Source organism: Balaenoptera physalus (genome assembly GCF_965194825.1).
Source record: "Balaenoptera physalus genome assembly, chromosome: 2".
Lineage (NCBI taxonomy): Eukaryota > Metazoa > Chordata > Mammalia > Artiodactyla > Balaenopteridae > Balaenoptera > Balaenoptera physalus.
This window is the reverse complement of record NC_138883.1, coordinates 110,101,160-110,115,603: the sequence shown is the minus strand read 5'-3', so window position 1 is coordinate 110,115,603 and position 14,444 is coordinate 110,101,160. Positions and strand designations below refer to the sequence as shown.

General features: G+C 51.0%; 1 protein-coding gene across 5 annotated transcripts in view; it reads left to right on the top strand.

The window, feature by feature from the left end:
* The window catches only part of CILP (cartilage intermediate layer protein), a 33,636-nt gene that overhangs the window by 11,628 nt on the left and 7,564 nt on the right, over window positions 1–14,444 (top strand). The window contains exons 3-6 of one of the 5 annotated variants that reach the window (XM_082445044.1): window positions 1,499–1,730; window positions 9,847–10,017; window positions 11,905–11,997; window positions 12,973–13,242. In XM_082445044.1, the coding sequence (XP_082301170.1) occupies window positions 9,939–10,017; window positions 11,905–11,997; window positions 12,973–13,242 (442 nt within the window). In that variant the 5' untranslated portion in view covers window positions 1,499–1,730; window positions 9,847–9,938. Of the gene's footprint in view, window positions 1–1,498; window positions 1,731–9,846; window positions 11,998–12,972; window positions 14,112–14,444 lie in introns of those variants that run through there. The other 4 variants (XM_082445043.1, XM_082445045.1, XM_082445047.1 and 1 more) reach the window with 4 other exon arrangements.

Genomic DNA, 14,444 nt, shown 5'->3' with positions numbered 1-14,444 from the left:
TTTAAAAAAAGTATGAAAAGCTGCTCAGCATCATTGGTTACCAGGGAAAAGCAAATTAAAACAAGACACACTACACAACCATGGGAAACGCTTAAAAACGGTCAAACATGAAACGTTAACAGTATCAAGTGTTGATGAGAATGCTGAGCAGCTGGAACTCTCATGTTGCTGGTTGGAAAGTAAATGGAAAAATCACTCTGGGAAACAGTTTGACAGTTTCTTGTAAAGTTAAACATACACTTCACATATAACCCAACAATCGCACTCCTAGATATTTACCCAAAAGAAATGAAAAACATGTTTACACAAAAACCTGTACATAAATATCCATAGCGAAAACGTACTTGCTAAAAACTGGAGACAACCCAAATGTCCTTCAACTGGTGAACGGACAAAGAAACTGTGGCACATCCATACAATAGAATACTACTCAGAGGTAAAAAGGAATGAACTATTGACACATGCAACAACATGGATGATTATACTAAGTGAAAGAAGGCAGACTTAAAAGGCTCTTACCCGGGACTTCCCTGGTGGTCCAGGGGTTAAGAATCCACCTTCCAATGCAGGGGATGCGGGTTCGATCCCTGGTCAGGGAACTAAGATCCCACATGCCACGGAGCAACTAAGCCTGTGCACTGCAACAGAGCCCATGTGCCACAACTAGAGAGAAGCCGGTGCGCCGCAGTGAAGATCCTGCATGCCACAACCAAGACCAGATGCAGCCAAATAAATAAATATTTTTTTAAAAAATGCTCATACCAAAGGATTCCACTTACAGGACATTCTTGAAAATGCAAAATGACAGGGAAAGAGAACAGATCAGTGGTGGTCAGCAGCTGGGGATGGGGGAGAGGGCTGACTGCAAAGGGAGCTTCTGAGGTGATGGAAATATTTTGTATCTTGATGGTGATGGTGGTTATAAGATAGTTTGCATTTGTCAAAAATCATAGAACTTTCCACTCAAAAAGGGTGACTTCTGCAGAATGAAAATTATGCTTCAATTTTTAAAAATGGGAAGTGGGATTCAAATTTCTTCTTCCCTTTCTTTGCCTTCCCTGTCACTGGCCAACATTCTGTCCTCAAAGCTCTTGTTCTCCTGGGGGGAAAAGTGCCCCAATTCAGCCACCCTGAACACTGCTTTGCTTCTGGGAACAAAAAGCCAACCCACTAAGAATGGTCTGTGCAGGCCCATGTCTGTTTCTCTTCCTCTGTCCCACCCTGTCTGGCTAAGCCTACTCACCAAGGCCTTTCTAACCTCCATTTCCCCTTCCCTGCCTGCTCACCCGGGCCATCTGGAGTCCCACATCTTTATGGCCCAGGCGTCGTGTGGGTGAAAGATTCTGCTTGGAAAGAGGGAGGCTCCTTACACTTAACTTCCCACAGCTCTAGCCCATTAAAGGTCCACAGGTCCCAGGAATGCACAGCCAGAGAGGACAACTACCTGGCATCCGCCTCGCCTCACCCCTGACTGATGCCACCCCCATCACTACTGCAGGCTCTTCTGGGCTGCCAGCAAGCATCATGGTCAGAGCTGAAGCCGTACCACAACCAGAGCCACCTGGGGCCTCTCAGGGGAGTCATGAAAAGAGGCCTCGGGTCATGGGAAGCAAGCAGCAGAGTCTGGTAGATGCTTCGGGGCGAGCCTGATGAACCACCAGGGCAAACACATCCCACTGAGTGTGACTAGTCCGGGAGGGGAGTGTGAACACTCTTGCGATGACTCCCTGGTAAGTGTGCACCCAGTAATCCTGTACAAAATCATGAATGTGGGTGTCCCTGAGAGACAGCAGGGCACCGTGGGGACACTCAGACGTAAACTCAAGGCTGTGACCATGGTGAGTCACCACAGGGACAGTGAGGCGACCTTTTTTTTTTAAGCTTGAAGAACATTCTGTGATGACCACAGCGAGCACACCGCGCAAGGCGGAGGGCTCTACCTGACGTGTCTTGGGAGATCTAGCAGACCACGGCCCATTCTCAGGGCGTCTGCTCCCACCCACAACCTGTGCGGAGTGAGCACACCCTTACAAGACCAGGTGCTGACCGGCAGGCGGCAGTGCGTGCAGCAACCCGTGTGGCTTACATAGTTCTGAAGGTTTCTTTGTGTTTCTTCCATTTTCCAAGCTGGAGTTGTTATTATAGTTGCTCAGCTTTGCTCAACTCTTCTGGAAGGTGTTGATAGGGTTACAGGGTGAGGGGAAGTCATACATGGGTAGGTTTGCAGCAGAACAAAGGGAGTGTAAATGCTGAGGTTGACAGCTGTTAAAGTGGTCTCTTGATATCAGGATTCAACTGCTGGTATCAAGGTTAGTAGTTAGACATTTCGGGTTGACTCCTACTAGAAAAGGGGTGGTTGTGGTTGTGGTTGTGTTTTAGGTGGGTACGTGTCACTTTTTACTTCCTAGCATCCGTTCTTCCTACTTCTGGGGACAGCACCACAATTTTCCTTTGAGAAAAATCAGTCCATGTGATTCCAGTGGGATGATCTACCCCTACCTCTGGAGGTGGGCTAATCAGAGCTTTCCACCCACATGGTTACAGGAACTGGGTCAGGAATGGGCCAATGAGAGCCTTTCCCAGGACTTCTGCTGGAAGCCGCATGCTTTTTCCATTGGAGATTTGAGATGTGCTAGAAGGGAGTCTGGAGCTTCTGGAAGATAATACATGGGAATGGCATCTGTTCCAGTTACTGTTGCTGTGTAACAAACTACCCCAAGTCTTAGTGGCTTAAATGATAATCATTTTATCATATCCCCTGAATTCTGTAGGTCAGGATTTCATGTAGGGCTTGACTGGGCCATTCTGCTTTTTATGACTTTGATTGAGGCCACTCAGTGGCATCCATCTGGTAAATGAGCTGGTCTGTCCTAGAGGGTACAAGACAGCTACACTCACATGACTGGTGATGTGAGGGCTGGAAGGCTGGGCTCAGCTGGGACTACCCACCAGAACACCTACACCAGGCCTCTCTGATTTGGTGGTCTCTGGGTAGTTAGCTGGCTTTCCCCAGAGGAAGCATCCCAAGTGGAAGCTGCATGACCTTTTCTGACCTAGCCTTAGAAGTTCACCTCATTCTTGGTTACAAGCAAGTCATAGCCCAGCTCAGATTCAAGGGGAAGGAAATTAGATTCTACCTCTTTTTTTTTTTTCATTTGTAGAGTATAAGACAGAGTGTCTTACAACCTCTTTTTTTTTTAACATCTTTATTGGAGTATGACTGCTTTACAATGGTGTGTTAGTTTCTGCTTTATAACAAAGTGAATCAGTTATACATATACATATGTTCCCTCCCATATCTCTTCCCTCTTGCGTCTCCCTCCCTCCCACCCTCCCTATCCCACCCCACCTCTTGATGGCAGAGTAGGGCAGTCACCTTGTACAAGAACATGCGCAATGGGAGCTATCATTGCAGCCAACTTGGGAAAATACATACTGTGCTACTGCCTCCTTGGGAAAAAAGCCATCTCAGAGGAAGCAGTTGAGAAATGGAAAGAGAGCAGTCCTGATGATATTGTTTGAGTCCCTGGATCCAGTTTTTCCCAGGACTTCAGTTATAACAACCATCAGTTTCCTTTCCTGCATAATCCAATCTGAGTTATGCTTTTGTCTCTTGCAACTGAAAGATCTTTTACTCTTAGCGTGTATATCAGTTATCTATTACAGTACAACAAATCACCCCAAAACTCAGTGGCTTACAACAATGATTATTATTTCTCACGATTCTATGGGTGGCTAGACCATTTCTCTGCTGGTCTTACCTGGCTCACTTATGCAACTGCTGAGGCGGAAGATTCAAGATGGCCTCATTCACATGTCTGGCTGTTGGCTGGGGGCCTCAGTTCTCCTTCATGTGGTCTCTTATCCTCTAGGAGGATAGATTGACTTCTTTATATGGTGGTCTCAGGACTGTGTTCCTGGGGAGTGAAGGCGGCAAAGTCTCTTGAGTGTCATTTCTGTCATTCCTTTGTTCAAAGCAAGTGACAAAGCCAGCCCAGGTCAAAGGTGAGTAAAGAGACTCCACCTCATAACGGGAGCGTTGCAAAGAACTTGTGGCCATATTTAACCCACCACAGTACGATAGATAGCTGGATCATGTTAGATGGGGACATTTTTGAAATTAGTGTATGTATGGGAAGCAGGGTGTATGTGCCAGGCAGGCAGAGCCAGAGTGTTCTAGTATGTTCTCGTTGAGGAGCATATGACTGCAGTGTCATTTCCATGGTGGCTCCTCTGAGCTGAGGGCACCCCATGACAAGGTCTACACTAGGTCACCGGTTCCCAGGGGCAACTCTGAGTTGAAGACCTACTGTGTCTGAGTGACTTCACCTCTCTGAGCCTCAGTTTTCCCTCTATAAAATGGGTGTGGTCATCCCTGCCTCGCAGATCAACTGTGAGGCTGAAGATGAGATGATGACCATGAATGTGCCTTGTATATTACAGGATGGTGAACATTATCATCTGAGACCCGAGAAGGAATAGTCAAGGTGGGCCTAGGTGGTCAGAGAGGGCAGGAGGGAGGAGACTGAGATGGGCCATCGAAAGGTGGGGGACATTCACATGGGAGGGGAGGAAGGGCTGCATTTCAAGATGGGAAGCTGAGGAATAAAACTAAAAAGGCATTGGGTTGGAACAGTGACAGACTGTATCTAGGACAGGGAGGAGAACAACAGGGTCAGAGAGCGAGCTCTCCCACTCCCGTAGACTCTGGGTGTCTAGGCTCCCATACATACTGGGTCAGCAGCCCCTGAGGGTTACTCAGAGCTACAGTCAAGTCTTCCAGTCCCCAGGGATCATTAGTGGCTTGTCCCTACCCAGGCCTGCAAAGCCCCCTCAGGTCGCAGGGAGGCAATGATGGGAGCATGGGAGAGGTGGTCAGAGAGCATGTTAGAGACACAGCACCTTCCTCTGGAGCCACCAGCATCATGTCAGACCCCTCCCAGTGTTCCCAAGCTCCTTTCCCCTCAGCAGGGTGGGGACCCCTGGCCTTAGGCTTGGGTCACAGTTGGCCTGGCTAAACTTGGCTCCAAGCCCCTCAATCCCCTGGATAGGGGTGGGAGTGACTGATGGGTTTCAGTGTGTTCCAAGCCGGGGCTTGGAGCTGTAGCAGACTAGCCTGGCCTGCAGAAGCCCCAGGTGGCCACTCATGGCTGGTGCTGACCCATCTGGGCCAGGCCCTGGACAGTCCAGATCTGTGGCTGCCTCCCAAGCCCTGACTATCCTAAGGTCGTGGCCAAGGAGAGCAGCAGCCTCTCCCTCAAAGGAGTCCTGGGAGCACCGGCTGGGAGCGGGCTCAGATTCCACCAATCTAGCCCTGTGCAGTTCACAGCTCAGCCCCACTTGGGGACAGGAAAGGATTCTTTGATGGGGGAGGTAGGAGGACATGAGCTAGAGGGACACAACTGGCTGGGCTGTAATCAGAACCCAGGGATTCTAGCTCACAGTCCCTCAGCCTGTGCCAACCATGACAATACCCTCTGGCCACTGGGGCAGGATAGATGGGGCCTCAGTGTGAGTTCTGGGCCAAGCAAGGACACCTAGGCAGGAATCATGGCCTAAGGAGCTCCACTTTACCAAGCCCTCACCTTATAGGCTTCCCTCCTCCCACTACAGAAAGAGAAGAGAGGGGTGCATTTGGGAGGCTGGGGAGACCTCTTTCACATACTCTGGGGTTCCATTGAGTAGAGGCCTTGGAAAGCAGCTGATTACCCTGACCTTGACCTCTGGTCCTCTGGTTTACCTTTCCCCACCTTCCTCTCCTGTCTACCTTGCTCTCCTTATCTAGACTCTGTGGTCAGGTAGCTTCTCTGGCCTCCCTCCTGACCTCTGGTGAGATTCTTTGGAGCTGTCATTTCTTCTTTTCTCTCCTTTCTGCAGTGTTAGTTGTCAGCGTCTTATCAAGTCTTGTAAGAGCTGGTGGGGGACTCAGAGCTCCCTCAGTCCAAACTCCTGTTACACAGGTGGGGACACTGAGGTCCAGGGTCACTTGGGTCATTGCTTGTCCAAGATCACACATCAAAATTAGCAACAGAGCCAGCACTAGGCTTTTGACTCCCAAGTTCCTGTTTTTCTCCTGTTATTTGATCAGGCTATTGTGGTTCAGCCTTTGTCTGTCCATGGACCAGCAGAGTTCTCAGGGGCTTCACTCAGTTCAGAATTTGCCTTCACTTAGTTCAGGCTAAAGCTGCTTCATGGCTTGGCTCTGATAATAATTGGACCAGACTGGGTCTACTACAGGATCTATGGACCAAAAGCTGGGGGCCAGGAGGGAGACCAGGCTCCAACAGAAAAAGCAAACCAGCTCTGTGCCCCAGATCTGCTTAGGGGCTGTCCCTGCTCAACATCCTTCCTCCACCATCCTCCTCTCCCCCAACAGCTCCTGTCCAGGATGATGCTCAGAGAAACAGAGCTCCTAAACCCTTGTTTGTACACACACACACACACACACACACACACACACACACACACACACACACATATTCACATAGAGAGAAAGACACAGACATACACACATACAGCATATACACAGGCACAGACACACACAACCACACACGCACAGCTCTCTGGATAAGAGTGTGCACGGCTACACTGTGGGATCATTTCCATACAAGGCTCTTTCCTCTGAATGCATGGACACATCTCCTCCCTCTGGCCTCCCAGTGCCCAGTCTGGAGCCTGCCCCCCAAACAGGCGCTCAGTGAGGGTGTGTGGAAAGAGTGAGCTGACACTGGTGCGGAGGGCCACATGGGCCAGGCCTCCATCTCCAGGCCCTGCATGAGGCAGAAAGCCCAGCCCAGGCCAGATGAGCCTGAGACATGAGGCAGGCCTTGGAAGCTCCTGCTGTCTCCCTGGCTCACCCCTCCCCATCTTCTGCCTCCACCTGGTACTCTCTCCTTGTGTGGTCTGTTAACCAGCCGCATCAAAATCACCTGGGAGCTTGTTAGAAATGCAAAGTCTCGGGCCTCACCTCAGACCTACTGAACTAGAGAGTCTGGGTGAGGGGCCCAGCATCTGTGTTTTAACAAGCCCTCCAGGGGATTCTGATGCACGCTGAAATTACAGAACTGCTGCCTGTGACGACAGGCAGACTCATGCTGCAGGGGAGGCGGGTGAAGTCTGGAAACACAAGCATCTGCCTGTGCCACCTATGGGTAAGGCTGCTGTTCACTGCTGGTGGCACCCATACCCAAAGTCAGACACACGCACACACACGCACACACACGCACACACGCACATATGAGCATCTGGCAGGATCTCAGAGAATCCACATGCAGGAGCTCCTCTCGGGTCCAATGGGTATAGGCAGGTACCCAAATTGAAGCAGGCAAAGGTAAGGAAGAACTACTCTCATCCTGTGCCCCACCATTCCTCTGTCCCTTGTCCCCTCTGAGGTTCCCTAAGTGCTCCCTCAGAAGCCACAGAAGCTGAGTAGTTGCCCAACTCAGACCAAGCTCCCCCAGCTGAGAGGCCAGGTGATCTGTGGCCCTAAGAGAGCTTGGGGTATGTGCTAAGGCCAGCAAAGTTCTTTCTCTGCATAGGTGGTCCAGGGCCAGGGCCATGCGAGGGATCAGCAAGCAAAGCTTAGGCAAGAGCATCCCACCTCCTGAGCTATGAAATGCTGCTCACATGTAGAATTGCCCTTGGCCGCTTCCCAGGCTGCTCAGTGCCCAACAGCCTCCCCACCCATCCCTCTGCTCTGGCCTATGGAGCCCCAGGCAGCTGCCCACCTGGCCCATCCCCAGGCCCTGCAGCCTCTCCCTCTGAGGATCTGGAAGCGAAATCCGGGCCCCTGGAGTCTGCAGGGGATGTGGGGAGGGGTGGGGAAGGCCGAGCTTCCTCAGGCTTGGATCTGGTTTCGCGGCCGCTTCCCGTGGTGCATTGCCACAGGCTGAGCCACCAGCTGTGCTATATAAGGCCCAGTGGCTGGACTGCTGGGGAGAGGAAGACTTGGACTCCCCAGCTGAGGAGTCCCGCTCAGGACACGGTGAGCCCCACTCCTACTCTCCTCAGCCCATCCCTGCACCCCACTGCCTGGCTCAGCTATTCCTGACCACCCCTTATCTCCCCCAGAGAAGACTCCCCTTTCTGCTTTGGACTTCTCTCCTTTCTCCCATTGACCCAAGGTCTTTTCCCTCCCCCACCTGAGGATAGGGGCCCTCAGAGGGTCCCAGTCAGGATCTCTGTACCTCTGGGCGCTCTGCTTTTTTCCTGCGGTCAGCCAGTCTTCTTTATCCGAGAGTTCTGGGACCCGTGGGATAGGGAGCCTCACCAGCAGAGCATATGCTGAAGAAACTTCCACGGGCTGCCAGATGGGAAATGGTTTTTCCACAAGGTGCCTCAGGCCATTTCGGCTTCCCAGACGGTTGCGGAGCAGTTCCAGACTGAACGCTGTGCAGGCCCACGGAGTGCTCAGCCCTCTGCTCAGAGCCTGGGAGCTTGGGATGAGACACACAAGAGCTGGAGACCTCGGGGACACCCGTGCTGTGTCCTCTGGGCTGAGAAACAGGTGGTGGTGGAGTTAGTGGGCTTAGAGCTGGATGGTCTGCAGCATGGGATTGGTCTGTTCTTCTGGGACAACAAAGTGCTGTTTTTTTAAAAATACATTTATTTATTTATTTGCGGGGTTTTTGTGTTCTTTTTTTGGCTGTGTTGGATCTTCATTGCTGCACGTGGGCTTTCTCTAGTTGTGGTGAGTGGGGGCTACTCTTTGTTGCAGTGCGTGGGCTTCTCATTGTCGTGGCTTCTCTTGTTGCGGAGCACGGGCTCTAGGCGTGCGGGCTTCAGTAGTTGTGGCACGTGGGCTCAGTAGTTGTGGCTTAAGGGCTCTAGAGAGCTGGCTCAGTAGTTGTGGCGCACGGGCTTAGTCGCTCCGTGGCATGTGGGATCTTCCCGGGCCAGGGCTTGAACCCGTGTCCTTTGCATTGGCAGGTGGATTCTTAACCACTGCGCCTCCAGGAAAGTCCCAACAAAGTGCTTTTGAATCTTTTTTTCCAGAAAGGAGGAATCTCCCTTTTCTCACCACACTCTGGACTTTGGAGGTTGAAGGGAATCACTTTTGAATTTCCAGGCACTGGTCCGATTCTGGGTTGGCCAGAGCTCTGGGGAGAGAGAAAATTGAGCGGGAGCCTGGGCCGCTCCCCCTGCGTCCTTGCCCTATTGCCAGGCCTGCTCTCCTCTCCCCGTAACCCACGCTCAGCAGTTACTGGGGGGCCCTAGCCTCTCCCAGTGCATCCCCTCTGCTCTCCCTCAGCAGGCTCTGGCTGTGTAACTCCCAGCCACGCCCCAAACAAACAGGCCAGAAATGTGTTCCAGCCGCAGCCAGTGCACATCTGGGAATGTGTTCATGGAGGTGGTGTGTCTAAAGCATCTGCACCCTTCAGCTGGCCTGCCCTGTGAGGCGCCACCGTAGTCGGGGCAGGGGCTGCATAGCCTTAATATGTAGGCCTGTTGTGTGAGAGTGGGAGCCCCACCAAGGGGTAGCAAAACATGCCCCCAAGCCCGGGTCTGGGAAGTGATTAATAAGTCACCCAGAGGCTGCCGCGGGTGAGCCCAGGCCCCTCCTCATTGTCAAGGAAACTTCTCACCCCTACTGTCACTTGTGTCCTATCTCGATGTGGGACCCTGGCACCTGGACCCGGGGTTTGAATCCAGGTCTGCCTCATGTGAACTCAGAGTCTGAGTCTCTGCATCTTGCAAGCTGCCCAGATTTGCAATTTGGGCAGGTGTCACTCTCACAAGACTTCATTCTGTCCACCTTTCACCCTTGATAGGTCAAGAAATAGTTCTGCTCAAGCCCTAAGAGGTGACTCAGAGAAGTGGAACCTGACAAGCTTTGTTTCTTTGCAGGTCACTGATCTGAGAAAGTTCTCAGGGGATCACGTTCCAGGGACAATCCGACTCTGTGAAGGAGCCCTCACTCAACTCCTGCCACGTTCCCCATGGGACCTGGAGGAAAGATGGTGGTGATCAAGGCCTGTGTGTTCTTCTTCCTGGTCCTAGAGGTCACCTCTCTGTTGGGTACAGGCTAAGTATCTACTGTCTCTCTAATTCCCCACTTGTCATAATGAAGTCACTATGGTCTGGGACCCAACTCTGCATCTGCCTTAAGCCACAGCAGTGGCACTAAGACCTGAGGCTGGTTTGTCTATTTATTCATAATTTATACCTTGCTTGTTTTCCTAAAGGATTTGAGATAAGTTCCAATATTAAAACTCACAGAACAGAATCTTTTAAGTGAGGAGCAGGGTAAGTGTCACTCAGAAGGCGGAAAAAAGATAAGAGGGTTACCACCGCCCCTGAGTGTTAAGTTTAGCTCTGAGCTTTCTGATAGCCAAAGCAAAAGGGATCACTGAGTTCTCACAGCCAGATTTTTGGTTTTAGTTTCATGAAAATTCATTTAGACCCTGTAGCCAAATTTCACAGAGACACCAGAACCCCTTCTGGTCTCCTTGTCCTCTGACCCCATTCTCTGGTGACACTGAGTTCTCAAGGGAACAGGTGGAGAGAATTTGCCTGGTGGGCTCCCCAAGGCTTCTAAGCATCAGAGCTCCCAGCACTATCCTGTATACTCTCTCCCATCTCCCCTTCCTTTCCTGATTTCTAGCCACATACTCAGGTAAAGCAAAAATATGCTCAAAATCCTCTCATAAAGCAGCGAGCACTGCAGGCTTTGTGACCACAGATGCAGGAACAAAGGCTGTCTCAGCATCTTGCCAAACCCTACATGTGCCCACCTCCTGCCTTGCTCTTTCTACCCTGACAGCTGCTGTTGGGGAAGATGATTAACATTCAGCCATCTGAGGGGAAATCAGATTAGTCTGATTAAAAGAGCTCCTATCACCCCAATTAAGCAGCAAAGAGAATACTGATTTGGCTCTCTCATGTGAGAGTTAATTACCTTTCAAAGCTTTTGCAGTGCTCTGCTCTCCTTTCTCCTTTCCATTTTGGAGCCCCCAACGCAGCCTCCGGTGGCGTGGGCCTGGAGGCTCGCTGCCTGTGGCCCGAGGTCCCTATACCCTTCCTCAGGCAGACTTTGCCAGCCTGGGGTCAGAAAATTAAAGGACCACTCCTCCAGTTAGGCCCTATGAGGGTGAGGGTGGATTCCCAAAGCCAAACTTTGCCAGGAGAAAGGAAATGGACATCTATTGTCCAGGTCTTGAGCTAAAAGGAGTTGCTAACACTTATTCAGCAAACATTCTGTGCTAGGCATTGTTCTAAGTGGATTTTATGAATGAGCTTATTTAATCCCTACAATCCTCTGGGATAGGAACTATTATTATCCTCACTTTATGATGAGGGGTCAGATGAGTTAAGTATCTGGCCCAAGGTCACACAGTCAGGAAGTGGCAGAGTGACTGGGGCTCACAGTCTCAATCTCCGTATACTTCAGAGATGTTTACTTTGTGTTACCTCATGGAATCCTCATGCCAACTGGACTACCATATGTGCAGTGGGAACTAATATGTCCATTTTACAGATGAGGAAAGTGAGGTTCCATTCCGCCAAGAAGAACAGGCTCAAACCCTAAAGTAGGAGCCCCAGCTGCTCAGCAGCATCCCATGGTCCCTTTCTAGAACAAGAGTGAAAAGAGAACCACCATTTGTTGACCATGCGCTGCATGCCATGTCCCTTTACCTTCACCATCACCCTGAATATGCACCAGGACCCTATGATGTGGTGATTGTTGATGCAGCTCTATTTTATGGGGAAACAGATTTAAAGGAATAAAGTTTTTGTGAAGTCACACAGCCAGTAAGTGGCAGAGTAGGGATTTGAACCCATACCCAGTGCTTATGTTCCATCCCCCACATCACACTGCTTCCCTATGTCTTGAGAGGCTAGTAGCAGGACCCTGCTGGGCCCCTGTAACTGTTTTGGCCTCTCACTTATCCTCCTGGTCCTCAGGGAGGCAGATGATGCTCACTCAGTCGGTGAGAAGAGTCCAGCCTGGGAAGAGGACCTCAGGCATCTTTGCCAAGCCTGCTGACCCCCTGGACAGTGAGTTGTGGCTGAAGCAGGGAGTGATTGGGGGGAGGGTTTTTACTGAGCTTGCTAAGAGGATCTCTGCAGCCAGGGAACAATGTCAGGGCTCCATAGAAACCCACTTTTTTTTTTTTTTAATTTTCAAAAATGTTTTATTTGTAAATGGTCATGGTTATAATATATATATATATTTAGATATCTTTTTTTTTTAACATCTTTATTGGAGTGTAATTGCTTTACAATGTTGTGTTAGTTTCTGCTGTATAACAAGGACCTAGAGTCTGTCATACAGATTGAAACCCACTTTTAAAAGGCATTTGGGGACTTCCCTGGTGGTCCAGTAGTTAAGACTCCATGCTTTCCACTGCAGGGAGCATGGGTTCCATCCCTGGTGGGGGAACTAATATCCTGCATGCTGTGCGGTGTGGCAAAAAAAAAAAAAAAAAAAAAGGCATTTGGCCTACATCTCTGTTCAGCCAGAGGGACCAAGTATATAGGAGAGCTCAGAATCATGAAGCTGCCTGATAGCTTCCAGAAATGCTGTAGGGCTTGCTGGGGCCAGAGCACAGGCTGGCAGGGAGAGAGTGGGAAGATGAGGATGGAGAGATACCAGGGGCCAGCTCACCAGCACCTGAATGCCTGGTTAAGAGAGTTAAAGCCAGGAGTGATGTGGCCCAAGCCACGTGGAGAAAGCTCACCCTGACTGCAGTGTTTGGAGAGGGGTGGGGATGGGTTCGGAGGAAGCTGGAGGTAGAGACCCAGGCAGGAAGTTTCTGACATGGTACAGCCAAGGCTGCTGAGAGCTTTAACAGAACCTTTGGCAGTAGGGTGTGCAGAAGTGTAAGAGATTGGAGAGATGCTGGAGAGAGAGATGCGATGAGGGCCTGAGACCAGTGAGGGACGGGTGAGGGGTATTAGGGATGGCTTGCAGAGGTTGAGCTCACCTGGAGCTCCAGGGCCTGGCTCCTCTCCTACCTGGCTCTCTCTCAGGTCCTGGGGAGTGGACAACGTGGTTCAACATCGACCACCCAGGTGGGCGGGGCGACTACGAGCGGCTGGATGCCATTCACTTCTACTACGGGGACCGGGTGTGTCCTCGGCCCCTGCGGCTAGAGGCTTGGACCACCGACTGGATACCCGCAGGCAGCACTGGCCAAGTGGTCCATGGCAACCCCCTTGAGGGCTTCTGGTGCCTCAACAGGGAGCAGCGGCCTGGCCAGAACTGCTCCAATTATACCGTGCGCTTCCTCTGCCCGCCAGGTGAGCCTGACCAGTCCCCACCCGCTACCTCCCACCAGCCTCGGCAAAGGGAGAGCCAGCACCTGCGTCCGGCTACGGGAACTCTGGTTATCACACACATACACATGCTTTGACTCCATAATAACCCATTAGTGTCATGAGAACCATAATCTTCCCAACAGTGTTCTGTGTTGATGGGTAATTTCCTTTCAATCCACTTTACTGAGTGCATGTGGCACGGTGGTGAAGACCACAGGCTCTGCGGTTGGGCTGCTTGGTTTGAATCTGGGCCTACCATCTCTACTGTGTTCCTTAGGCAAATGTTCTGAAGCTCTCTGAGCCTCAGGTTTCTCACATGTAGAACAGGGGTAATATTAGTAATCCTTCATAGGGGTTTTTATGAGGATTAAATGAGATAATGAATGTAGAGGGCTTAATGCAGGTGAAGGTCCACTAAGTGTCAGTTTCTATGTTAGTTCTTCTGTGCCAGACACTGCTAGTTATCTACATTACTCAACCTTTACAACTGACCTGTGAGGAATCTCCATTTTGACAAGTTATTCCAGGTTCAGGGAGTTTAGGTAACTTCTTGGGACGACACAGCTGATAAATGGAAAGCTGGGATTTAAACCCATGCCTGTGTTTGCAGAGCCCAAGAGTTCGTGCTCTTTCCATCCCCTCTCCCCACACTGGATAATTCAGAGCCAGCTGCAGGCCTACCCACTTCTTGGATATGCACGCTCCCCTCCCGGGATCCTGCCAGTGAACACGGCCTGACCCTGCAGGCCCAGGAGGCAGTGGTGGTCGTCTGGAGTGGGAGCTCAGGCTGAGCAAGGTCTCCTGAGTGAGGTCCGAGGCCTCCATTCTTGTACACAGGCCTCAGACCAGAGGTGAGGAGGGTGGGCAGAGGGGGCTTGATGTCACTGAGGCCCCAGGCCCTGACTTCCCGGGGGGCCCTTCTTCAGGAGCATGGGTAAAGGGTAAGATGGTGCTATCCCTGCACCTCCTAGGACAGCGCATCAAAGTCCCAGTGCTTGGCCAACAAGTCCCTCTCAGGGCCACCCCTAGGCCATTCGGTGTTTTTGTAAAACTTAGAGACACCACTTCCTCAAGACTCTTGATGTCCATCTGTTGGAAAGATCATTGCAGGAAATAGAAATATCAGTGACATTTATGATGTAAATGGAGGCCTTGCTCTCTGAGAAAAAACAGCCTCTGGGTCA